This window comes from Manis javanica, chromosome 7 (genome assembly GCF_040802235.1).
Source record: "Manis javanica isolate MJ-LG chromosome 7, MJ_LKY, whole genome shotgun sequence".
Classification (NCBI taxonomy): Eukaryota; Metazoa; Chordata; class Mammalia; order Pholidota; family Manidae; genus Manis; species Manis javanica.
In genome coordinates, this window is record NC_133162.1 from 8,991,708 (window position 1) to 9,019,323 (window position 27,616).

The following is a 27,616-nucleotide window of genomic DNA, read 5'->3' on the forward strand; positions in this document are numbered from 1 at the left end:
TGCACTGTGAGGAAAAATTACTGACCTCAGTTTCACCACTGCCCCACCCAGAGGAGGGCTGGAGGTCATTTATTGGAGATAATGGCTTCTTATTAGCAGCAAAGAAATGGAGATGAGGTTTTCATGTACAACTGTCCTCAGATTGACTTCTACTCCATTTTTTTAAATTGTTAGAAATCAGGATCTTGAAAAGGAAACTTAGAACCATCCCAACAGTGCAGAGTGCCTGATACGCAGTTCCCAAGCCCCACACAGTGGCCGGGGGAGACTTCTGGGAATGCAGAGGCCTTCCATCTGGAAAGGGATCGGTCCCTCCTATGACAGGCTCTAGCTGCTCCCATCAGCTTTCCTAACAAGGAAGGAGGTACGGGAGCCGACACTCAGATACAGGGAAACCAGTGTTAGCGGGGCGAGCGATTTTAAAGAATCTTGATTCACCCAGTCGCGCTGTGTTGACTTAAGGTATATGAACGTGTCAAGCCAAAGGATCAGGCAGAACACTGAATGTGGTAAGCAACATGCCAGGGGGTCTATCTTCTCCTTGGCAAGTCTGGGTGAACCTCCAGTTTCAAGTCTGAATAGGAGCACAGAGATGCCAGGAAGACTGACCTTATAGTGGGCATTGACTTGAATGATGCTCCTCAGGGCTGGGTGTGTTTTCCAAAGTCACCGAGGGATGTAAGCCATACAAGCCGAGAATGAGCAAAGCTCACGTGAGCTCAGCAAGGGAACCAGAGGTGCTATGCTGGCTCTTAGCAGGCACATTAGGGTCCCGCTACAGCTGGCTGCAAGCCTCAGGCTGTTTTAAAAAGCGGCCTTAGCTCCAAGTGCACTAGAGATGGTAGCTGATGGCAACAGTTACCTGGCTTAGAAGTTTCTTTCCTGGCCTTTTGCTCCCTAGGGGCAGTAGTCTCCGAGGCAGGGTGGGGGTCCGGCTGGCTGAGTTGCTTACCCTCCGTGGGTGAATTGAATTTGGTCTCGTTCACAAAGGTGGACAGGTCCGAGGGCTGCGGGTAGTCCTGCTTGTCGGCCTCCAAATCCACCGTCATGCACGTCCACTTCTGGCTGGTGACTGCCAGCTTCTCCTCGTCGGTTGCGTGGACCACCGTGGAGATCACAGGTGGCGTTTCTGGTGTGACCGCCGGAGTGGGGTCCTGTGAGCAAAACGTAGTGATGTGCGTCTCCCACCGTCTCGGCCTCACAAACCTCATCCTCCCACGAGTCTGTGCCCACCAGCCAGAATGGGTGCCCATCAAATCCTCTTCATGTCCTCAGACTCTACTCAGAATGGTCTCACAGTAACACATTCTTTCCTCTATGAATTCCCTTTTCTGATAGCTTGTTTCAAAGAGTAAGCATGGGTTTAAAAAAAAATCAAGATTTTGTGTCCTGGTCATTTGTCACATTTCTGCTCATTCACTTTAGAAAAATATGGGCACTTTTATTCCTGTAACTATTGTGCTATGCCCACTGGTGCTCCAGGGCCTGCACATCACCATCAACATAGCCTAACACTCCCCACGTCCGTCACTGGAGGTAGAGAGACGAGGTCTTATCTGCATTACCACACAGAGCGTGCAGTTGGGCAGGGCAGGAGGGGAGCCCAGAAATGTTAGAGCCGAGCTGGGGCCAGGACCCAAGACCCTCTTTTGGGGCTGGACATCCCTCTCCCTGCAGCCCCTGCCCTGGGCAGAGCTGGCTTGCTGAGTGGGGCTCGGCGGGCTCAGTTGGGGTTGTGGGAGGTCTGCTTGTGTTATGACCCTGAGTGGCCTGGCAGACGTGCGTGAGGATAACCTTCCTTGGCGTGCACATACTTGGGAGAGAAACTCGTACAAGAGAGACAGGGACCTGCATGAAAAAAGAGCCAAGCCCCAGCTGTGGGGGATGGATTTCCTCCTCTCCACTGATTTTGGTCACATAAACCAATGCTCTTCACATATATTCAGTTCTCACTGGGTCTTCATCTATCTCAGCAGACTTCCTCAACTTGATATTCACACAAGTTCTCAACGGGCTAACTGGCCAGAATGAACTGGCACAAATGCTACAGAATCCAACTAACATTTTTCCGGAACCTCTTCCTACTCTTGGGACATGCTCTGATCTTCTCCAAAGGGGAGGGACCGAAAGCAATCCTGCCAACACCCAGGGACCCTCCCCGGAGAAGGCAAGCAGAGGGTGCTGGAAACATGCCCAAGAGGAGCAGAAAAGAAAGCTCGGTTGGTTAGTGGGGAACAAAAATACCAGCCTTAGCTTCCTGGGTGAGAGACAAAAGCATAAATATCAAGGGAACATCATACCTGAGAAGGTGGATCAGAGAGAGGAGACCGTTTTGGCGACTTTTTCACCCTAAATGTGTCACTGGAAACAAAACGGAAAATGTAAACACAAAAGACAGCGGTACAGAACATTCCAGAGTAGACTGAAGCCACACCTCTGCTGAGCGTCTGGCCCAGACCACCCCCACCTCCCTGTCTACACAGCTCCAACACCAGCTAAAAGATGCTCACACCAAGAGGCCCTTCTGACTTAACAACTATAACTGTTTCCCCATAGGGAAAGACTCATCAAGCTGGAGATCTTTCAAGAGATGCCATTTTGGAGAGCTGACCTAGAAAATGAAGCTAAATTTAGCCAGGTGTTCTTATTTAAAAAGCAAATTTTGGCAAGTAGATAAATGTATCCAGATTCATCCAGGAATATCTGGACCCACTAAGATGGGGGAGGGGATCTAGGTGCAAGACACTATTAACAGGATCCCATTTGCAGACGGTCAAGCCGACAGCATGTAACAGCTCATGGAGCTGTGAAGAAATGGGAAGGAAAGTTCTGGGTCTTCAGGGAGAACTGACAGAATCCATCCTTGTCCCAGAACTCTGAGTTCAATGGATCCAGCACCTCCAAACAGGTAGGTGGGGTTCTGACTAACGACAGGGCCAGGGGTGAGATGTGGTTCAAATTACAGTGGAATACACAGAACATAAAACATACCGTCTTAACCACTTCTAAGTGTGTGGATCAGCGGTGTAAAATGCACTCACATTGTAGCACAACCCATCTCCAGAACACCTTTCAGGGATGAGATGATTTTTTAAATGTCTTTTCCTAACTATGGTTTTCTCCCTTTCTTTCTCCTTCATATAAGTAATTGGGGGTAGGAGGATAGCACGTGAGGCAAAGGAAACAGCAGGTCAGACTCCCAAACAGGTCAGTTCTGGCCAGTCCACTGGGTGACTAGGGGGTCATTTCCACACTCAGAATGGAGGTTTTTCCATTCTGTTGACGACGAGGCCCTCCTCCCGGCTCCCCCATCTCAGGCCCCTCTGTGGTATGGTCCTGGCCCCAGCAAAGCAAGGGCTCTGGGGGGTTCCCCTCACCTGAGATCCCACTACCCTGCCGTGCTCTAAACAGTAGCCAGATGGACAGAGAATTTGGTACTCAAGTTCCTTCCCTGTGTTCTCTCAACTAAAACACTCCAACAATGGCATCCAGTCATGAAAAAAAATACTGTATGTGTGGTTATTTACAGCATTTATGGCATTTGCCATATGAATACTGAAATCACAGCTTGAAGCATATATTCATTCATGCATATAAATATATAACTGTGCATCTTACAGTTGCTAAATGGCTCTAAAATACTAAACAAATACTTTAGGCAGCAGAGAGCCTGGGAGACTCAACCCTGCCCTGGGGCTGCTGGATGCGTATGACCAGGCTAGCTTCCCGTGTTAAGGATGGGGAGGCAAAGAAGGTTCCTCTCCTTGGGCCCCGGAAGCTGCCCATTAAGATCCCTCCTGGCCAGGAAGGCAAAGTACAGGTAGAGAGATGGTGCTCTGTTCCACTGACGCCCAGCAGGGTGGCCCACAGATGGCATGCTGATGCCCAGCCTGGTCCTGGGTGACAGGATGCAGGCCCAGAGCAGCCTGGCGATGGCTCCCACGTCTGTGTGCTCCACTCTGAGCTGACCCTGCATCTCAGGGGGCTCTGGCAGGTCGCAATTTGAAACAGCCCAAACATGTCTGCCCCCACGTTAGCGAGAACAAGGGACGGCAGTGGCTGCCTGTAGTTAGACTGGATGGTTATTTTAACATGAAGCCACAGTACTTTGAAAGCAATCGCCCACTAGTCCAATTTAAAATGAAAGAATGAAAATGGAAGTTAAAAAAGAAATGTATGAGTTTCAGATGAAGACATCCAATATGCAAGGGGAGAAAAAGTTCCATTCCCGAGAAGCAGGCAGATGTTGGAATAATCACGTTTTCACAGCCAAGCAGTTTCACTTATGCTTATCACTATGAAACAGAGAAATAACCTGACTATTGGGGAGCCCTGTGCCCCCATCATTCCCAGACCCACCACAGAAATACAGAAGCAGCAGCCAAGGAAAGGCAATCAAAAGAGCTTGGGAGCAAAAAACAAAAGGCAGCAAAAAGCACATTGAGAGTTAAGAGGTAAATTGCATTAAATTTACTTACAACAGAGAACAGACAGACATCACATCTTCAACCATCCTAAGACAAGAAGACAGAGAAAAAGAGAGACAGACAGAAGGAACTGACAAAAAGATAAATCTGCAGATAACTGGTTATTCATGGGTTAGGATACAACGGCCAAGCGCTGCAGCTCCTGCTCGGGAGCGTGGGCAATGCCCAGCAATGCCCAGCTTTGCAGACGGGCCAGCAGACATGGGCCTCTTGGTCCCAACGATCCAATACAGCGCTGGTGCCAAAGAGCTTTGCCAGCCCACGTGGGACTCGAAGCCATCTGCACTAGAGGTGAGACTGAGATGCACTGGCTTCCCCAACCCCTGTGGGCCCCAATGACAGGACAGAATAGAGCCAAGCGATCTGTAGGGAAGGGGGTGCGGGGGCAGTGGTGGCTACAAGCTAGTTTTCATTCCAAAAAAAGGAGAGAACATGGCTTCATGGTCTGGGCCTTTCAGACTTTTCCTATCTGAGGCTTAAAATAAAGCTTCTGACACAAGTTTGAAGGAGTCTCTAGAAAGGACCTGGATGGGTAACTGACCTAAGAGAAGTTAACATTTTGGGCTGGAATTGCCTCCCACCCTCCACCAGACAGTGGCAGGGTGGTCCAAGGCTAAAGCCTGCTTAGAGGACCTCTTCTCAGAAAGCCCTGGGTTCTTCTCCAATGTTCAGTGCTCAGAGGGAGGTAAATGCATGCCAGGCAGACTCATTGGGGCCAGTGGCCATGGTCTGTTCTGAGTTGCCGCCAGGAGACTGGTCTCCGTGGCCTTGTGAAATTACCGACGATACTTCCCGAGAGCAAGGAGAGAGGCCCAAGCTCAAACCATACACTACCTACGCTTGGATGGGAGTGCTGACAGCAGACCTGCAGCCATCCAGGTGACAGCTGGTCTTGCAATAAACTCCAGAAGCATGAATGTGGAGTACTAAGGACAATCCACTTGTCAAGCGTGTGTGGACAGCAGACCTGATTATTAATGACCTTCTGGGGAATTGCGGGGATTGCCTTTCCCTTTCAGGTTCCATTGATCTCTTCTGGACCTATAGGGGCTTTGAACTCTTGTCTGCAAAAGATGACTAGAGAAAGGGATGGAGACAAAGGTCTTTCTTATGGGCTGGTTAGAGTACAAAGAAAGGCCTGGGCCCGGTCCTTCACTCAGGCCTCCTGGAACCACCTGTGTATACCTCCTGAGCTGATGTCTCATGAATAAGCAGAAACAAATACTGCAAACATTTTAACAATAGTTTAAAGGGCAGACCTCCTAGCTTCTAGCCACTCTGAAAAGCAATTCACATGCTATTCAGGGAAAAGGCTAAGTCTCCAAAAGGGAAGTTGGCCATGTCTCTACTGAACTGTTCCCTTTCTGTGGAATGTCCCACACTCCTCTGAAAGTGAATGTCAGGTCTTCAGTTATAAGCGAAGCTTCAGACCACCAACCTATAAAGGCAAAAGGTCAAGGAATCTAGACCCAAAGGGACATGTGGATGGGAAATGCCACTGTTGTGGGCGTGGAGGGGAAGGAGAATGGGTAAGCAGCTGTGAACACGGCCTATGGCCAATGTGCGAGGGGTCAGGGCAGCCCATGTGTATCCAGGCACGTGACTGAGGATCACAGCCACACGCAGCCCGCCTCCGATCTTACCACCTGCACCCCTGAACTTACGTCTTTAGGGGCGTCTTCTTCTTCTTGGCAGGCTTGTTTAGCCCATCCCCGTCTACTCCATTGGCTTCGATGGCACTGGCTGGGATCTCAAAGGAGGCTGGGGATTTAGAAGGTGAGCTGGGGGTCTTAGAGGACGTCTTAAAGGGGTCAATGGACTCATCACAGGTGTCGGGGCCAAAGGTGTATGATTGTTGGGGCAGTTTGGGAGACTCCTGCATTTTTGAGGTGGAAGAAAAAGGGTTAAAATTGGGGTCATCCCACTTGTCTATATCAAAGGTGTAGGTACCTTTTGCAATAGGGATGTCATTGGGTTCAGCAGGGGATCTGGTAGGCGAGGCAGGGCTGTTGTCAAGTTTCTCGGGTGTTTTTTTCATCTTTGGCCTCCTTAGGGGCATTTTGGCAACCGGCTTTTTGCCTATCTTTTTAGTAGGAGGGGGGTTTTCCTGCTGGGTGTCCCAACTCCCCTTGTCCTCGGAGTAGTCAAACTCTAGCCTCACTGAGAGCCCTTTGGCTGGGGAGTCCTCTTGTCCCCCACTTTCCAATGGGGTCACCTCCACTGCCTCCGGGGCCGTGGCAAGAGGCAATGCTTTCCTGCCACTGGGGGGTGAGTTCTGTACTCTGCCACCTCCAGAAGCTGGGGGAACAGCCGCTTCTGCACTCTCTGAGTCCGGGGCACAGGCAGCCTTGGGCACTGCAGTCGGTTCTAGGGGCGCCTCTTCTGATAAGGCTGGTCCAGAACCTTCCGTCTTGGTGGATTCTGTTTTTGTCTCGGCCACTTGATTCTCCTCGCTGGGGACAGGGCTCTCTCCAGCCGGCTCTGGTTGTGTCTCTTTTACTGGGGGGGTTTCGCTGGGTTTCTTGGTGGTCTGTTTCTTTTTTAAGGAAGGTGGCCTGGGTTTTTTAGTTCGCTTAAGGGTACTGGCAGCGCTGCCTGAGCCCGAGCTGTATGCATCTGGGGCTGGGACCCCGGCCTCAGTGCCACCGGTGCAAGAGGCACCATCAAAGTCACCGGCTTGCAGGCTGAGAGATCGGGATAACGTGGACTTGGAGGTGGGGACAGAATCCGTGGACTTCCTCCGTGCGTTCACTTTGCAGTCCTGACTCTTAGAGTCTGAGGAGCGAGGCTCTGAGGCCTGAAAATCATCGACCAGCTCGATGTTGTCAAAGTCTAAGTTGTAAGTCCCACTGCTGGCTATAGGCTTGTCTTCATCGAAGACGGCAGAGGAGGAGTGTGGGGGAGGATGGAAAGGACTTCCTTCCACTGAGCTGCTACGCGGGCCATCAGGGACACAGACACTTTCAGAGGCACATCCTGAGGAAATGGAGACAAAGCAGTCACTGAAGGACACAGGACCCTTTGCAGCTTTTCGCATTTCATGCCAGACTATTTCTCTCTAAGTGCAGCGCCCCCAGCCAATCCAGCCCACCTGCTGGGCACACTGCTCAGATCCAAATCCCGCTCTCACCCAGTATTAGCTCCAGACCCTGACAGGCTCACCCCCATGGGAGAGACAAGGAATAGCTCAAATCATTCCGTCATTCAAAAAATGCTTACGAAGAGCCTAATCAGGACCACGTACCACGCTGGGCACTGGGGTTTCAACAATGGACAAAACAGACAAAACCCTCCTGGAAGTTACATCTTCAGGGACAGTCAAGAAACAAAAAAAAAAAAAATGTGCACACTGCCAGATGATTGTAAGTGCTGTGGAGTAAAATAAAGCCAGGGTAGGACAGTGCAATTTTTAAATAAGGTAGTTGGGTAAAGCCCTCCAAGGAAAAAAGACATTTAAGGAAAGATCAGAAACAAAATGAACCAGAAGTGTATCTGGGCAGAAGCATCCTAGCCAAAGGAAATAAGAAGTGCAAAGGCCCTGGGGTAGAGGCATGCCTAGTATGTTACAGAGACATCAGGAACCAGTGTGGCTAAAGCAAGGGAAAGGGGCAGGAAAAAAAGACAGAGCAATAATAACTCACATAGAGCATAGTAAGTCTTCAATATCTATTAGCTGCTCTCATAATCTAGCCTGTTCTTGACTACTCAGGGCTGCTGTGAGGAATAACAGGGAACCTTTATGCACAGCTGGCCCTGTCTGCCACCTGTCACTACTCCAGGCATCCCCTGTCCTGTTTCTGGCCTTCCCTCTCACCTATTCTCTCTCCTCTCTTTGCTGCTTCCTCCCAGATTCTCCACCCATTCAGCCACTGCTGGCCATCAAGACTGCTCTGTATTTTAAAAATATGCTGTGATGCTCCAAATGTTGACCAAAAGATGCTCCACCACCTTGTGACCCCACTGCTCTGTGGGAACCCAGCCAGCCTGGCCTTGGATGCGCTATGCTGGGCTCCGCCTGCACCACGTGGGGTCTTTCATGCATTTCTGGGTTCATAGCTGTCCTGGGGAGTCAGAATGCCAGAAAATGAAAAACATGTCACTAGACAAAGGAGGGCAAATGTTGCAAAGTGGTCTGCAGACGAAGGCATTAAAGAGTTGGCACATACATGACTTGGGATGGCATTCTCCAGGCATGTCACTGACCGGGGTTATGCCCCCCAGCACCCACCCCACCGCTGGCTGGTATAGCTTTCAGATAAAATACAGGGTGTTCAGTTAAATTTGATTTTCAGATAAACGAGTAAGTTGTTTAGTATAAATATGTCCAATGTCTCAATTATTGTTTATCTGAGATTCACAATTAACTGAGCCCCCAATATTTTTATTTGCTAAACCTAGCAACCCTCTCTCTCATCCCAACAAACAAATGAGGTCTGGGAAATGCTCAGTTAAACCTAAACTGGCTTCTCTGAGCAATTCATGCTCACTACTGCAAACTTCCCAGTGGTAAGTATTTTCACGAAATGCTTACCGAACTTTGCTCACAAGCAAATCTCTCTCTTGCAGCACTTGGCAGAAAACCCCAGGAGATGAAGTGCTGTCCAGCAGATGCCAGCACAAGGGAACAGCAAGCCTCTTGAGTTCAGGGACTGGTCTGATTCATCTTTGCTTTCCCCGAACTAGTCACACTCTCTTGCAGGCTCAATAAACACCTCTGGAATTGAAAGTACCTTCTGGAAGCACATCTAATAGCCAGTCATGGTTTGAAACCTTCCCTTCCCCTCTGCATCCGATGCCACCCCAGGGCCTACTTGGAGCAGATATCCTGTGTTCTGCCTGAAGGTTTCAGCCCCAGGCAAGTTTACTATGAATTCAGTGAGACCAAGAAATGACAACAGAATGTTCTTGGGGTAAAAGGGTGTACACCCGGCTTTATTCTCACAGAGTAGATCCAGCACTAGAATCACATCTGCACCCAGCAGTCTGCAGGCCCATAACCCGCCTCTGTCTCTGTCTCTGCCTCACCCAGAGCACTGGGCAGAGATCTTACAGGTATGGAAGCATTAGCCTGGCAGGAGGCCAATTACATCAACAAGTAGTTTAGGGTCAGGTGAGGTTCCTGGCTATAGGAACTTCCATTTTCCCCACATGTGGAAGATGGAGCACATGCTTAAAGCCTCTCAGCTCTTTCTGCCTCAAAACACTTCAGTCCCAAAAACACTTTTGCTTCCTTCCCATCTCAAAAGACGTCCCTCTCCTTCTTTCTAAAATCAACTCCCTCCCTACTTCCTCCAGGGCCTGGCACGTCAAGCGCCCCGTCCTCCAATCAACAGTCACCTCACCTCCTGCCCTGGACACAAGGTACAGAGGACACAGAAGGCCCAGAGGCCCAGGGGCCCAGGTGTTTTCAAGTGGGCCTTGCAGGAAGGAGAAGAGCCTTGGCTCAGCCTTGTTCCCAAAGCAAGGAAGCCTTCCCTCTCCCAGGCCACTACCAAGGAAGGAAGCCCACACAAGGCCCTTCCGATGTCAGTTCCCCCGAATCATGCCACATGCAGCAGATTCTCGGCTTAACCATCTGCTCATTGTTTTCCCCAAAGCTCCCTGCCTACTTAACTTGGCTTTCCTCTTTAGAACTGACATTCCCTAATTAAATCATCATGGACCAGGAAACCTAGTCTTGCTACAGGGTTTCTTAGCTGTGGCACTGTGGCCATTTCAGGATGGTCAGTTGTCATGGGGGGAGAGGGTATCTTGTTCATTGTAAGATGTTTATCAGCATTCTTGGCCTCTACCCACTACATGAGACTAGCATCCCCTATCCCAGTGGTGACAACCAAAAGTGTTTCTAGAAATTGCCAACTGTCCCCCTGGGGGGCACAACAGTCCCTGGTTGAGAACTGACTCCTGTCTTACCATGTGGTGACCAGAGCAGACTGTTCCACAGGGCCCATTATGGGGCTGGGAGGGCCCTTCCATGCACTTTTCTGAGGAGGCCTGAGTAAGGTAGCTTTCTTAGACTAGAGAAAAAGGTCACTGCCACATGCAGGCCCTGATTTTCCAAAGCAAGTGTGGTCCAACTGGGTTATCAGTCCCTCCCTCTGGATTAAATGTCTACACACCACACCTGCATGAAGACCATTCATTCATTCATTCCACAAATTCTCTGGGCACCTCATCTCTGTCAGCTACTGTAGGGTATGCTATGGACACAAAGATAAGGAAGGACAAGACCCCAGATGGATCCACCCAGGCGAGCTTGTCCTCGCCTCGTGCTCCGCAGCAGTGGAGACGAGAGGAAGGGTGGCCCTGGCTCCAGGCTTCGCGGTCAATTTGACAACAGAATCAGCTTGCGTGGTTCACCACAAGCAAAGGCTCACTAGCGCCCCCCAAGCTGTACCAGTCAGCTCAGACCCCCTAACAGAGTACCGTGGATAGGGGGGAGAGGGGGGATTAACCACCACACACGCATCCTCTCGCAGGTGGGCAGGTGTGGCTTCTCCTGAGCCCTTTCTCTTGACGGTCTTCTGTCCGTCCACGCAGGGCCTTTTCTCTGTGTGAGCGCATCCCTGGTGGCTCCTTCTTTTCTTAGAGGGACACTGGTCCGACTGGATCAGGGCTCCACCTTGTGACCCCATAAGCCTTCATCACCTCCTTAAAGGTCCGAACTCTAAATACAGTCACACTGGAGTCAGGGCTTCAACATATGAATTTGAAAGAGCAACCAGTGCTAGGCAATCAAATCCCCAAGCTAAGGTTAAAAACAAATGAGGTTGGAAACATCTCTTGGCCTTGCTGGACCATTTCTAACCAGAGTCCTTACCGCCAGCTGTGCTGGTGCCCCTCCCCTCCTCTGCCCTCCCCACCCTGGGCAGGGATCCAGGGGCCCAGGGGCCCAAAGGGGTCAACACATGGCACCCAGCACTCCCAGACTCACCTTAAACCAGTGTATCAGGGTAAATGGACTTACACTCAGGGAGCCCAGCTTTTACATCTAAGTACATAAATAATGATCTACTGCAATTAATAATGTTTATTCTGGGTCTCCATTTAAAGTAGGCTAACTAGATACAAATGGAGCATTACTTGGTCTTTACGTGGCATTTTGCTGGCAGCTGTAGACAACTCAGAGCAAGTCCATGATGAATTCAACATTTCCCAAACCTGTCTATCATAAACCACACCTGAGATGCCCGTTAAAACCCCCCAAATCCCACTCCTCCCTAGAGAAGCCATCTGGCACAGCTGGGGTAGCGGTTTGGAGCCCATTTTCACAGGAAGCCCATGCCCAGGAAAGTCTGGGGGCTGGGCTGGTTCACCTCACCTGCTTCCTATCAGGACCTATCCTAATTCTAAAAACCTCCAGGGACAACAGTTGTATTTGGCCACAGAAATGGTCTGAGGAGAGCTTGGATTGGTCTGGACTGGTCTTTGCAGTTCCCTCTGCCTATGAGTGCAGCAGCTCAGAGGTGTGAGGCGTCAGGGCAGGTGAAACAACAGGCGGAGGCAGTGCTGCCCACCCTCTGATGTGGTCGCTAAACCCCAAATGGACCAGCAAGAGAGGCAGGAGGCCCATGCGAAGCCGACTTCTTTCTGAGACCCCTTCAGATCTCAGGGGTCCCGAGGACCCCTTCCTATGGGTCTGTGTCCACTGCTTCCCAATGTCTCAGATCTCACACATCTGCGCTCTCAAACCTCCATCCAATTCCCAAAGTCTAAAGAAGAAATAGAGCTGCTCAAGGCATTATGGGTAATGACAATTACTGACCAGACAGAGATGGAGAAATTCTCCATGCCAGGTTGTTTCTACCAGCCTACCTTGTGAGCAAAGTGGGCCTATTAAGGATGTGGAGAGCCTAAGAGGGACTTAGTGGGTGGGGGCAAGAAGTGACATCGCCCCATGGGCACCCAGCAGCACAGCTGGGTGATAGCCCCACTGTGGGCTGGCGTGCAGAGCTGTGTCTTGTGCATCCCTGGGCTGGGTCCTGGCTCTGCCTTGAGCTACCAAATGTCACTTCTTTCTTCCTTTGCTGACTTCTGCTCCCCCACCCCCCAGGCCCCTTGCCAGTGGCAGCCTTCCCTGTGGAGACCCCACCTGCTGTCCTGCCCAGTTCTCCCCCAGCAGGGCTGCCTACCAATGGCCATGCCACCCCTGCCAGGCCCCAGCATAAGCATCAGACTGAGCTGCTTCTCACTCGGAGGTGGCAGGGAAAGGGACCACAGGGGTAACCACTAAACATGCTGTGACCAGGGCCACTCGCCATCCTTTCCGCCTCTGCGCTCCTGTACTTCCCTTCTACCCTTCCTCAAGTGTGACAGTGAGCATGAAGCTGGCAGTTTTGGAAAAGAGCTTTCTCTGTAAGCTAAAGCAGGCGGCACAAAGACAGATTACAAGGGTAACATCACATGCCCGGTTCTGATTCAAGAGAAGCCAGTGCCAAGGAGCCCAAGAGCCACATAGAAGTGGCTGAAACCTTGGCTGTGCCCCCTGACCATCTTGGTGACCATGGCTAAAGTTCCTTCGCCTTGCTGTGCCTCCCCATCTCTAGCAACACCTCCTGGGTTGCTGCAGAAATTAGAGGCCAGGCCTCTAATAGTGCCCATTGCAAAGAAAACACTCCTGAGTGTTATCTATCGTTCCATCTTATTACCAGAAGGGGCTTCCAGTACACATGCATCCAGAGACCCAGGGCCCTGCTGGGGTCTCGGTGTGCCCACCAAGGTGCCTGGGGCAACTCCAGGCACGTTATTCAACTCCTCTGATCCTTGCTGTAAATTGGGTATTCTTATGAAAACCTGTAAGCACCTAGCCCAGGGCACAGCAGTAACAGAAAATGATAGCTGTGGGTCCCCAACTCCTGCACATGTCACAGTGACACCGCTTCCCATACCCTCCCCTAGACTGGGAAGGGCCCTAACCTGGCTGAGCTCCTGGACACCCTGCTCAAGACCAGGAGGCTCCCTGTCTCTCTGTGGGGGGCCCCCTGCACAGCAACCTCAGAGGGGAGTAAGGCAAGTGACTGTATGCAGGCAGGGTCCCCTGTGGGGGCTGGTCAAGACGGAAGCCCCGGGTGCCCTTTGCTCCCTTCTGAGTCAATCCAAAGGCAGTGACCCACAAGCTGCCATTTGACACACAACCGGTGCCTCGGCAGAGGCCACCCTTCCCACAGGGCAGAGAGGAAAGGTCTAGGGCACAAAGGCTACCTCCAAGGCCCCAACACGGGCCTTCCTGGGAACGGACAGTCTCCTGGCAGGATGAGTGAAGAGGCTCTGCTCCGGGGGGGGACAATGTCCCCACAGGGAAGGCAGCGGTCAGCCGAACCCACCTCCAGTCTCACAGGCAGGCTTCCCTTGTTGGCTGACTGCCTGCCGCCTGGCAACTGCTTTGCCTGTCCTCCGCCTTGGGGTGCTTAAACACACCCCAAGCTCATGTGCCCTGCACAGACAGCAGTCTGCTTTCCAGACGGAAGAGTCAGGAGGCCCAGGTTCTGATCCCAGAGCACCTCACTTGCTAGGACCCTAGCCTGAGGCCTTGCATTTCCCTGGGGAAGCAGGTGATGCCCTCCAGCACGCAGGGATGCTGTGACCAGGGGGGTAGTTCCCGCACCTGAGCTGGAGATGAAACACATGAGGAACCTAGCATGGGCCCGGCACACTTAAAAGGCAGCTATTATTTAGTTATATGACATTTAATCATGCCCTTGGTGGCTGGTTTTGAGTTCTAATAAGACAGACAATGTACAGCAGCCAAGTATTCTGATCACAAGACCATGGAAGGTCAGAGCAAGGACCTCAGAGGACTCACAGGTTACCCTCTTCATTTTGCAAGAGAATTGGGCTCAGATAAGCTACATCCTGGCCTGGCCCAGATGAAGGGCAGAGACAAGGTGCACACCCAGTGCCTCCCACCCTCCTGTCCAAGCGAGTGCGGACATGCTGGTGGAGCCCCAGATGATTGGCTGTTTTGTAAAATGTAGGTTTCCAGGAGGAAAAGTCGTGTCTTAATGCACAGCAAAAATCTCATCTACTATTTTATGTGATTCTTGTGGCACCTTTAGCAACATGCTGGGCACTCTGCAAAGGAAAACCAGGCCACAGGTGTTCCCCTTTGGCCTTCTCTTTCCTGTGGTTCCCAGAAGGACACTGAGTTCTCCAGCCACTCCGAAAGCAAGCATAGCCACCTTCACACCCCTTTGTACTGCCCCACGCTGCATGCAGGATGGACAGCAGACGTTTCTAACAAGTGAGCAAATCAAATGGATCTTTGTACACCCCAAGCCAGGGGGCTTTAGGCCGACACAGCCCCAACCACAAGTGTCCTTATTTCCAATCCATATTCATTCCACATTCATTTAGCCTCACTGTAGTTTTCCAAGGAGGAGAAGCATAAAGTCCGAGGTCAGTGACTACAACCAGTGTGATCAGAAGTTCCATGGGGCTGGGCCTCATGACCATGAACAGCTCTAGCCCCTCCTGAGCCCCTTCTTCATCCTCCATATGCTCATTCTTTCAGAAACTGCCGTCTAAGAAAGAGGTAGGTGTTGTTCATGTGTTTGATTTTAAGAAGGGAAATTGTTCTTTGCTCTGAAAAGGAAGTCAGGCAGAAGGAACAAGGACAGACCAAAGAAATGAACCAAAGTGGCAAACCATCCCCAGAACTGGTCAGGATACGTGACTGGGAAGCCCGGAGGACGCACAGATGCTCCCAGCAACGGCCTTCCCTCGCTCACTCCTGGGTGCCTGGGGATGGCGTGTACACTGGATTATGCTCTCACTTTTCTTCTAAATTCTTTTCTGAAGTATCCCACACATTTACAGTCATGAACTCATTATACCCACAAAAAAAGACAGCTCTTGATCACTTCTGACCTAGGGATCACAATCTGTTTGTCATTCACTTCCCATTAAACCTAAGGATGATTTTCCTGCAGTATTATAGGAAATTCATTTTATTATATGAAAGAAAAACTGGTTTGCAAAAGACTTTCTAAGAAATGTAAGTAGTCCTCTGACTTCTTCTCCACATTCAGTTTCAACAATTAACTGCTCAGAGCCCAGCACCTAGACTGGCTGTGCAGAATCCGATACTGCTAGTGGGTAAGACACAGAGGAATCTGGAAACTGCACTTGGCAGGCAACAGCAAAGACCTCTGCTCTCCCTAAACAGGGTCCTACCCCTCTTCCTCCACCATCAGGGAGTGTATTTGCTTAGGGAAATAGCACCAGGAATGTCTACCCTTTCTAAAACAATGGTCTGCTTAAACCCAGGGCAGGTAGAAAGAATTCCATGCATTCCTGTGTAAATCGAACAGCAAGGTTAAAATGCTATTTTAGTTTACAGGTCACCTGACTTCTGGCCAGGGCGAGCATGAGTGGAGGTCTGGCTCTCGGCCTGCTCCTCTCCTCCCATCCAGGCTCCATCCCTCAGCTGGGGTGGCCGTGAGCACAGGTGTATGGACACCTCAAATGTAGGTCCCAGCCCGATCCTTGATTCCTCCTCAGCAGAGGGGTACAAACATGGGCAGTCAGCCCCGGGAAGATGGGCTGGAAAAAGGGGACCACATGGGCCCAGGAAGTGGCCTGGAGGGTGTCTAGAAGGCATGTGGCCCTGCAGACTCTTCACCTAGCAAGGATTGTGGCCTGAGGAAGGCTGGAATGGAGCCTCTGAAGTGCAGGGCCCAGAGCAGGCTGTCCAGGTCTAAGGACAGTCCCACCTGGCCCCGAGTGGCCTATTGGGCCATTTCTGGGACTACCTGGCCTCCCGAGCAGCCCAAGGGCCATTCCTGGCGGTTCCTGTCTCCCTCTAGGTCTCATGTTAAACTCTGATGCTAGAGGTGTGGTCCCATCCCTGCTGGTGTTAACTGGAGGATGCAGAGAACACCAGCCAGGTGGGCAGCCGGGGTGGGAAACAAATCTGTCCCATTTCCTCCTACTGTCAGTCATCACGTCTGAAAGGTACAGACAGATCTGGGTTTGAAGTCACACTAAGGGAAAAAGGATGTGCGAAAATGATCAGAAATCAGGTTACTGTGGTTAATGAGGAACAATCAACCATCCACGCATGGATTCGGCTATTACTCACTCTTGCTCATTTCCTGTATCTTCATTCCCAAGCCCATGGGGCTATGTCCTTAATAAAGACACAGGTTCATGTGTGCCTTCCAGAACCAGTGTTCTTAAGGGAACAAGGGGACAAATATTACAATCCAAGAGAAACTTCCAAGACACATTTGCGCCACTCAAACTCAATTCCGGAAGCCAAGTGCTGAGCGGGTTCCCCCCAGGCCTCCTCTGCACTTTGCAAAGCCGACCGAAGAAACTGCTGTCATGTGCTCACCCTGAGTTTTCACTCATGAAATGCAGCCCAGCACAGAGAAGCCTGAGCAGCTGGGGACCCAGCTCCAGGGTCAGCCCCTGGGACACCCTCCTCCAGCTGTGAGTCCCCTAGGGGCCCAGCCCAGGGCTGCTCCCGGGGAGTACCTGACCCTTGGTTACCTGGTTCTTCCAGGGGAGGCTGTGTGCTGATCTCAGGCTCTGGAATGACTTCGGGGGGTGGTGGTGGGGGAGCCGGTGGAGCTTTGACAGGGGTCGTTGACTCCGGGGTCTCAAATGCTTCTTCAGAATCAGAACTCCTGATGGAGAGAGAGGTGGAGGAATACAAGGTCAGGCAGGGGCCAGGGCCGCTGAGGAGTGCGAGCCCTTCCGACCACTTCCCCACCCCCAAAACCCAAGGGACCCACGGAGTCAGGCTCGCTGCCCAGTTAAACTGTCGGAGGACAGACGCAATGAAAGTCATTTCCCAGCATGCTTCCCAAAGTGAATCTCATTATCACCAGCTTTTTGCTCAAATGACATAGTCTTTGAACTCAGCTCTACTCGAAATACATATTTCTGGCCTTAGAGGTAAATACAAACACGGTGGAATCTTTTGATCGATTTAGGCATGTGTTGTTTGGCATCAATTCCGTCAAACTGACACGGAGGCATTCCCGGGAACACTTCTTGTTGCCACGGTTCTAACACACCCACAAGATCCGTACTCTGTGCAACTAAATTTCACTTGGTCTCTCCCCATCCCACCCAATCGTTCTCTCCCATTGCTCTTCCCTCCCTACCCTCTCAGCCCTTCTCATAACTAACTTGCTATTACAGATTTATTTGCTTTCTAATTGTGTTAATACCTTTCTCTCCTACTGAGCTGAAAAAACCGTAGGGCAGCGGGCTTTACATCACAGCCTCCCCGAGCCTAAGCTAGGAGGTACTGAATAAACATCTGTTGAATGAATGAATGAATGAATGAAGGCCAGCAAGCCAGCCAGCTGGAGGATGTGCCAGACCAAGACATAAAACACAGCCTGCTGACCCAAACCTGTGACAATGGCCCTGGCTGGTCTGCTCTCAACGAAGATTCTTCATCCAGGTTTGGACCAAAATTCCACCCACAGGATGCCCACCAGTAACAGGTAAGGCCACTCACCAAACTAAAGCAGACAGCCCCTCTCCATTACCCTTTCACTGGGAATTCGGTTTGAAGCCGGGAAGAATGCGGCCTCCCCAAACCACCGAGCAAGGCACGGATCCTCAGGTGGGACGGCAGCTTTCCACCTGCTCAAGATGCCCAGCGGCCCACATTCCAGGCACAGCCTCATTCTGAGGATGCCAGAGGATGCCACAAGCCACAGCAGCAGCATCAGGGCTGATTCCCACCTCAGGGTATTGTAAACAGACCAAAATGCCATCCACTCACTGCAACAAGGAAGGTTGCCACCAAAGGGAAGATACTGTAGCTTGCACAAGCTGCCCAGCTGGCACATCTGGGTAAAGATGTGTAATCAGAGGGTGACGTGTCAGGTGAGTGTGGAGCGTGAAACGCTCATGCTGCTGAGCTCCACAAGGGTCAAAGGACCAGTGACCTCAGTAGAGGTCAAATCTTCTAAAAACCATCTGCCAACCAACAGAGAGAACCAGGGACCAAAGCAATCCCTCTACAGGGATCTAGAACAGGAAAAACGAGCCATCTGGTGAGTTCTCCTTCAGAAAAATCTGCACTGATATTTTTACAATTTGGAGTGACTCACATAATCAGAGCCACAGACCCTCTCCATCCTCACCCCTCCAACAACCCTGGCTCCCCACCTGGCCCCAAGGCCCTCCAGGGACTCAAAGAGATGAACAGAAATATCTGCACTGCTTTTGATGGCATCCAACGAGCTGAAGCCTGCACGCTATCAAATTCCGGGAGGAAAGACCTAATTCATGCAGACATGACAAAGGCCATACTAACTTTTTATAAACACATATTAATACTAAAGAGCTTAGTTTCGGTTGAGGGGAAGAACGAAACATCTAACTTCGAAAACAACAGATCTAGGTCCCTGAATATTGCAGAATTTGTTTACCAGTATGAAAAACACAGCCAGGTTACACAACTGAGCATCGAAAGAGGAACAAGAGTTTGGATCAGCCTGGTGGGATGCGTGGAGCCAACTTGCCTCTTTCCAGAGCTTTCTTGAAGGACCAGCACACTGGAGTCCCCGCTGCTGGTCACCGCTGTCCACATCCACTGGGCCCATTCCACCACGGGCCACATCCGCCAGGAGGCAAAAGCCATCCCTGCTGAAGAACAGCCGCTGTGCCCCAATTTCCACCCGCAACCCCCTTGCTGGTATCTCTGTGATCGAAATCTCTTCAAGATGTCATGAAAAAGTGAGCTGCACTCCCAGCCACGAAGGCTGCTGGCTTTACCAGTGTCTAGAGGGAGAGACTGTCAATTCCTCTCATGGCGTCTGCATCCTGGGCCCTGGAGATATGTGGCTTTGGAGCACAAAGGGCCCCTCTCTTTCCCAACAGCACAAGCAAGCAACAGGGAGGGCCGTCTGCTCTTGGACTGGAGCTGCTGAATTTCAATGAGGTGCCCCTCCTGCAGCTGCAGGGCCTGCACACCTGCTCAGAAGGGACACCATTCACCACCGCCCTGTGTAGGAGGCACGCCAAGCCCCTTTGTGACTCCCAGCCTGTTTACTATGAACTCTTTCTGCATCAAAGCACCAGGGGCTACCCTGGACCACTAGAAGGCATCCACTTCCGGTGCTGCCTGCACTGTTTTCTTATTTCTGCTGCCTCTCCCAGGAGCGGGGAGCAAGTTAATTAGAGGAGGCGGGCGGCAGCTTTTTAAAATAGCTCTTTTCTCCCCATTCAGTTTCCCAGGGGGCTCAAAAACATTTCCAAGAGCAGGGATTTCTGCAGTTCACCCACAAAGAGCCTGTATATAAAAATACAGCAGCACTTCAGAGTCCCAAGGCATAAAAGCCGTTCCCACAGGTCGTTTGAGTTCTTTTTCTACTACAAAAAAATTAGGTACAAGAAATTATTCTGTGAAGGGTCCACACACTTTTAAAAATGAAAGAATTAGTTTAATTTGCCACAAAGATGTATCAGAAAGAAAAATGTACCATTACATTACAGCCTGTAAAAGTCTCTAAATTACAGTTAAGTACATTTGCCACAATATGCATTATGTAATGTTGGTCATATAAGTAACTATGCAAATACAATAAGATATCTTTCCATAGTATAAAGAGATAGCTCTTAATGGCCAGGCAGGAAACAGTGAGTTCAGTTCCCAGCATTAAAATAGCTATCACAGATTGAACTTGCTATGGGTCAGGCACTGGGGCTAAGCCTTTCGCACACTTCTCTTTACCTTCAAAACTATCTGCCTACTGGAGAGCAGGCTCATCTTACAGATAACACAACTGTGGCTTAGAGAAGAAAATTACGTTGCCCAAGACCATCTAGTTAGTAAGCAATGGAAGCTGGGACTCAGATCTAGAACGGTCTCCCTCTAAAATTTGTGTCCTTTGCACTACATCAGTGGCTTCCAAACATTTTTAACATCAGAACTATTTTTTTTTCCAAATGAATCTTACATGAAATTCCTGTGCAGAGAGAAAAGTAGTATATCACTTATTTGATAAGCTCAATTTATAACTTACTCTTATTATCAAGTTAATCACTGAGAACAAGTAAGCTATTTTGATGAACTTAAAGATCTGACACTAGGAGTCAGGGATCCAACTGCAGCCTTATACCTACTGACTTCTTTCCTGGCTGCACACCACCAGGAAAAAGCCTGATACATACCAATGAGTAACTGCAAATAGCACCTGTTTTCCAAGAGCTGTCCTGTGACCACGGGACATCCTCTAATAAGTCAGACAGGGCGAGAGAGTTATCTGACCACACGACACCAAGTTCACCTATCAGCACAAGACAGCGCTGGCAGTATTCATGATCAACAGCGTGCTCTAGCAAACAGAAGGAAAGATGGAAACATGTAACCCCAAGTGCAGGAAGACTGCTCACCCCCATAACCCAAACCTCCTGAGCTCTCTGGCGGGGTGTCAGTAAAGTTTCAAACTTTTTTTCAAATATGTCCTCAGAATCTGGAGAACCTCTATAGAGCGCTGCTGTCTCATCAAGATAGTCTGAAAACCTCTGCTCCACCCAGTGAAGAATTTAGTCCCTCTGTAGACGATACACTGTGTTGGAACAGAGCACTTTATGCAAACCGTCCCCAAAGCAACACAGCTGGTGAAATGTAGAACCCGAGGCCTGTCAACCTATGTTTCCGCTTTACTTTAAATATTTTCATGTTTTACTTCTATCAACTAAGAAGAAAATAGTGTAAGATCAGCTCCCATACACAAATACATTAATATTACAATTGGTATAGTATAGTTTTATATAATAAAGTGAGTGAATACACACACACATACATACATATATACACAAATGTGTGTGAATGTGTGCATATGTATAAATAAAACATGTATATCTTTTAATAAAGAGTTACTATAAATGTAGTTTTCCAGCTTATTGTGAAATGGTTACATTTTGCTCAAGTTTTCCTGGAGATAATTCAAGGACTTGGGAGAATAAACACCAGAGACCACAGAACCTTCCACGTTTGAAGCTGGAAGAAAACTTGGGGATCATTTCCTATTCCAACATTCACATCACATCTTTTCGACAGCCAGGGAATGAGGCTAGGATTGCAAAAATGACTTCCTGAGACCACTGGCCCATTCTGGTCCAGCCACAACTGGACCTTCCGCAGAACCAGGTCTGCTGTCCTTAAACTAAACACTGCCTCCAAATAAGGGCCTTCATTCTAAATACAACCCCCTCCCACCCTGGAAATCTAAAGTTACCTCTACTTAAATATTACCTCATTATCAAGAAACAGCTCCTTCTTAAGCAGTGCTAAAGGGGACATGATATTTCATGTGCCCATCTACTGCGAGAGCAACTGCTCAGAATTGCAGTTAAAGGGACAGAGGGATGGAGGCTTCTGGACACACCCACCATGAGTGAGGACGAGGACAGAGGACACAGCGCAGGCCCTCCAGAGGTGGGGGCTGCCCAGGTCATTAGCCCGCCCTCTGAGCTGTTCTGGAGGGCCCACCTGAGCAAGAAGTGTGGGGGCTCCCGCTGTGAGGGAGGCTGGGGAAGTGGAGGCCCCAGGCCCACTTCAGGGAGGTCTGCTCGCATCCTCCCTCCAGCCAACAGATCGTCTGTCCTCCCTGAAGAGAGAGGGAGGCCTTCCTCTCTGAGGAAACACAGCTGAGCTCTCAGCGGGAGGATCGGCCTCCCTCATTTGCTTGTACACCTCTGCTAAGAGTCAGATGGATGTGTGAGAGGGTAGACTGGAAAATTCTATCTACTCACCAACATTCCGCTTTGGACAGCTTTCGGGAAAAGCTGTCCCTCCTCAACGTACGTATGCAGGCAAGCAGACACACACACACACACACACACACACACCACACACACACACCCAATTTCTTCCCTCTTACCTAAACAACCTGTCCCTCCTCAACACACACACACACACACACACACACACACACACACACACACACACACACACACTTTCTTCCCTCTTACCTAAACAACCTGACCAGACTGACAATTCTTTCCAGTTGACTGAAAAACCCTTAAAGAGTCTCTCACTTAAAAAATCTGTCCATCCTGCATTCAGAAAAGGGGTCTGCTCTGCAATGGTATCCCTAGTATTTAGGTACAAGGAGAACGTGATTTCAACACAACCAAAGCCTAAGACCCTTCTCGGACTGCCAGGCGACCAGAGAGCCCATGGTCAGCTGCTGCCTTCCATGAACATAAAGCCAGCTCCAGCAAGCCAGGTTGCTAGAACTTTCCAGGCTGATACTCTAGGGAAAATCAAAGCAGATGATGGCACCCTTATCCCAAGATTCCCAGCACGAGCGTCTGCTGGGTTTACGAGGTGGGTGTCACTTTCAGATTCCAGTAGCTACCACCTGGTGACGCTGAGGTATCAGCAGGGCTCAAAGCGGGCACTGGCCGTCAACGTCCTGGCTGCTTCCAGGTCAGGCTGCATCCCACTGAAGGAGCCGTGTGGCCTGGGGGAGAGAGTGCACACCGACCGACCGAGGAGTCCCACAGACCTGGTCACAGCCGGGAGCACACTGAATATAATTGTAAGAAAAAGGAACCAGTAACAAAAGCAAAAACTCAATTTACTGAAAAACTGGAGGCTGAGGATGGAGACTTGAAGAGACAGGGAGGGGCGTCCCGCTGGCCCACCTTGGGCTGTACACCTCTTAGCTGGAGGAGGGAAGGGAACCCTCATAAATAAGCAACCCACCCAGATCCAATGGGACAGAGGCAGAATTCTCCCAAAAAGCAATCGGAAGGTAGAACAAATGGTAGGTGGTCTGCAGCAACAAAGGTCCCCAACAGGCCTCCTCCAGCTGTGCCACTTGCTGTGCCTGTGTGACCGTGAGCAAGTCACTTGCCTCCAGGCCCCTGGACCACTTGTCCAGTAAGTGGGGTAATACTGTAAGGACAGCACCTCCCCCCTCGTTACTGCAGCTCTGTTTCTGCCCTTGGCCTCCCAGCACTGGAAATTTGGGGAAATGAGATTTGTTAGCAAGCTTAAGTCTTCTGTTTTATTTGATGAAAGCTACTGAATTGGGCATAAACAAGAAACGGGAGGCTACACACAAGGTGGGAGGGCTGTCCCGCCGGCTGCCCACGGCCAGCAGTGTGTCCTGGAGAAGGTGGGCACTTTCAGAGTCACACTGAGCTCAACTTCACCCTTCCCTAAAGGGGCACCTGAACCACAAACTCCAGGGTTGGGGGGATGCTTCCAGAATGGAGGTGGCTCAGTGTGGCACCCTGTATGTGTGGGGTTTGCACATGCGCACCCATCAAAACTCCCGCCACACACTTGGTTTTGAAATATACCTATGTGCAGTGCCACCAGGCACTGAGCAAAAGAGACTCTCCAGTGGCCAAGGCCTTTCTGCAGGCAGGGCAGAATCAAGGCCAGCTCGGCAGCCCAGACTCAGCACTCCACCAATCTGTAACCGGCTCCTGGAGAAGGGCCAGCCTGCGGGCCCGGTCTCAGGAGGCGGAGTGGGGAGGAAGAAAGAAGGCCCCCCTGCCCTTTTATTTCCTTACCTCAGGCACCGATATCCCCCAAATCTCATCTTTATAGCAGAACTCCCTCTTTGAGTAACTTAAGTTGGAATCCTTACACTGAGATTCTTAAAAATCTAACTGGAAATAAGATATTTTATGGATGCCAGCAAAAAAATACAAAACGTGGAATTGAGAAAGACATGAGGAGGAGCTTCTGAAAAGTTGCCATTAAGAGGCCGTCTCCTGTCGCCAGGGCGCATTCCAGAACACCCTACTGCACAGAGGCATCCCACGCGCAGACACAGCCAGCACCCAGGAAAAACAAAAGCGTCTCTGTTCAAGAGTGCTGAAGATACTGTGTGTGCCTCAGTGAAAAACTTTCTGGTGTTGTCCAAAAACATACTCATCCTAACTCAAAACACGCTCTGGACTGAATGTGTGTGTGTGTCCCCAAATTTCATGTTGAAGCCGAATTCCCACTGTGATGCATTTAGTGGGGCTTTTGGGAGGTGATCAGGACAGGAGGGTAGAGCCCTCATAAACAGGACTAGTGCCCTTTTGAGACCCAGAGAGCTCCCTGGCCCCTTCCATCATGTAAGGACACAGCAGGAAGACAGCGAACAGAGAATGTGGCTCTCACCAGACACCAATCGGTTGGCACCGTGATTTTGGACCTCCCAGACCTCAGGACTGTGATAAATAAATGTTTGTTGTTTAAGCCGCCCAGTCTGTGGTATTGTGTTATAGCAGCGCAAACGGACTAAGACAGTTTGGTATTTGGTTTCTGAAACGGGAACAATTAGAACAGTATCACAGACAGGCACACGGACAGCATCTATCAGGACTACATGACAGATGAGACTGGGAAACCATCAAAGAGGACGCAAGAAGTCAATGAGAGCAGTCATGTGGTCAGTGGCTAGGGCTTCGCCTAGTCCCCAGCAAGTGACGGACCCCCTCAGCATCACCCACTGTAATGAGGGCAGGGTGGGTCTGCATGTACATCAGGAGAGCTCCGAGTTACATAATACACAGAAGAACAGCAAATTAAGGAATGTGTATATAGTATGAGCTTATTTTGGATACAATAATTATATGCAAACATAAACAATTACATAAACCCATGTGCATATTTACATACTCACATCCACCTACTTAGAGGCAGAAATATATGCACATTTAGGGAACACATATGTGTTGTTTTATAGTCAGAAAGATATTTAAACATGGGCACTTGGGCACGCGTCCCCAGCATTGCCTTGATACATAGGAAGATGCAGGCTTGAACAGGGCGCAGTCTAGCTACACTGCTGGGACCCCAGGGGCCTCCCCAGATCTACTCAGCATGTTCTCCCCAGTCTCATTCAGGCCCAGGACACAAGGAATGGAACACAGCTGGGATCTGATTCACTGGACTACATCCAAGACAACACAGTTGAAGGGAAGGAGACAAGGAGTTTGGAAAAGGAGAGGTTGCTGGAGCATGACCTTTCTCCCTCCACACTGTCCAGGGCAGGCATGACCCTGGTAACCAGGCTCCACCCCGCAGGGGCACGGGGGCATCACACTCCAGGTACACCCAGCACCAATAAGAAGCACCCATTATGCATCCTCAGCTCACCCTCCACACACAGCAAGCATCATTCTGATTTCAAGGTGGTCTCCTTGGCAGGTACCTGGGTACCAGGATGGGGTGCACAGCCACTCGCCTCAGCCAACATTTACAGTATGCTCCTCAGAGCTTCCTCATTCCCCCCTCTCCTCAGAGCCTCACATGAGTGGGGGGCGCATGGACAGCTTTCCATGACGGTTTGAGCAGGACCCGTTCCCATGACATGCGGAGCACTGGGCAGCTGAGTCAGATCAGTGAGCTCCCCACTCTCAAGAAGACTGTGTCCTCCTGGGTCCTGAGATGAGAACCCAGAGCCCAGGGGCTCAGCAACCACGGGCTCTGAGCACAAGTCTTCTGCGGAATTCCTTGTTTGCACATCAGTCTCTGGTATGTGGGGGAGCTGTCAGCTTCCAGAGCGTCCTCTGCCCCAGGATGATGGATCAAAGGGAGTTTCCACAGCTGGATCCATGCCTACCAGCCAGCCTGGGTCCCCTGATTCCTCTCCCTCACTCCCCCTTTCTCCTGGCCACACTTTCTCCCACTCCCTCCCTCAACCAAGAGCCCAGCCCTGCCATCTGGGCAACATGCATCCAGACTACAACAGTGTTATGTTCTTGGACCTCCAGGGAGTGACCAGGGGAGGCTGTGGGCTTGGGTCACAAGCGGGGTTGGGTCAGCCCCTGAATTCTGTTACCCTCACCGATTCAAATCATGAGCAAAAGGCGTTATCATCACAGGGCCAAGGGAGACTCACGTGCTGACTCATCACAGAGCAGCCGCTTTCAAACAGGCCCTGAGGTTTCCGCTCAGCAGAGAGACCTGGTGGCTCTGGCCTTAGGATCTGGGTTCCCAAGGTCTTTAGGTCAGAAGTGCCCCTACCTAAGTGTCTGTCTCTTGCATGTCTCTGCCTCTGAGTCTCTGAATCTGTCCCTGAGTCTCTGCCTCAGTGTTTGCCTCCCTCTGCCCTCCTCCCCGGGGTGTGTGTGTGTGTGTGTGCACGTGTGTCTCCTTGCTTCTGTTTCTTACCTCCCCTCCCCCACCCCATCTCTAGTCAAAATGAGGAAAAGCACATTTGGAGGCTGTCCTGCTAATCTGAATCCTGCACTTCCCATCAATAATTAAAGCTCATGTGTTTTGACGTTGTAATTCATCCCTCGGTAATTTGCCCTCAAAGAGGCCCTTCACAGCCTTGCGCATCTCATTAACGGCAGTGGAGAAAAGATTTGAGGGCTGTCACTGCATCTGACATCAAGATGCTTACACTCCTCACTCGGTAACGTTTCAGTGTAAACAGTGAGTCACGCCCAGAAGTCATTGTTTTTAACACAGACACACACACCTTGTATGTAGATTTTAACCTAAACCCAGAAAACGTGAGCCCCTCGTGAGCCCCTCGTGAGACCCAAGCCGCTGGGATTGCTCGGCACAGCATCATGCCCTCCTGCTGAAATGTGCACTTGGAGAGAGGCCTTCCTAGACCCAGAAGCTTTGCCAACTGAGAGAACATGCTTCCAGACTGGGTCTAGTTATTATTACAGCTCACTTACCTAAAAATTGATCATTCTCGGGGCCCTGCCCAGAGCTGATACTCAGCCAGTACCTCCCTAATCAGAGAAGCAACCACCCCAGAGAAGCTCTTTCCCAGCTCCGCTCAATGAATGGCAACATGCGGTCCGCTGTCTGGCTCAATCATCGCTTTGCACATAGAAATAACCTCCACAAACCTGGACTTGGAATGGGGGGTGCTAGAATACTTCAGTAAAAAGTCTGACATTTAGAAAGTTTTAAAAGCTCATTTTCTACCAACGTCTGCAAACAGTGCTTTGTACAATAAAGGACTCAAATCTTTTGTCCCCTTCCCTGCAACCTTTTTACATAATGAGAAGGAAAAGGGCCTGTAAACAGCATGCCACCTACAGAGCAGAAGCATCGCTCAACGCCTTGAAATGTGCTTTTCTCGGAGGGCACCACCAGCTTCCGTGTATCTTCTCCCCATCCTCTCATACATGATGCAGCGAGACCAACTCAGTCCTTGAACCCACTTGTTAAAAAT

At 50.4% G+C, this 27,616-nt stretch overlaps 1 protein-coding gene across 34 annotated transcripts in view; it reads right to left on the minus strand.

Annotated features, from left to right (window-relative positions):
- The window catches only part of TACC2 (transforming acidic coiled-coil containing protein 2), a 203,795-nt gene that overhangs the window by 31,387 nt on the left and 144,792 nt on the right, over window positions 1-27,616 (minus strand). For 19 of the 34 annotated variants that reach the window (XM_073240258.1, XM_073240270.1, XM_073240269.1 and 16 more), the window contains 5 exons: window positions 16,980-17,116; window positions 6,152-7,463; window positions 4,479-4,514; window positions 2,301-2,361; window positions 863-1,154 (listed from right to left, as the gene is read on the minus strand). In XM_073240258.1, the coding sequence (XP_073096359.1) occupies window positions 863-1,154; window positions 2,301-2,361; window positions 4,479-4,514; window positions 6,152-7,463; window positions 16,980-17,116 (1,838 nt within the window). The remainder of the gene's footprint in view (window positions 1-862; window positions 1,155-2,300; window positions 2,362-4,478; window positions 4,515-6,151; window positions 7,464-16,979; window positions 17,117-27,616) is intronic. The other 15 variants (XM_073240278.1, XM_073240285.1, XM_073240273.1 and 12 more) reach the window with 5 other exon arrangements.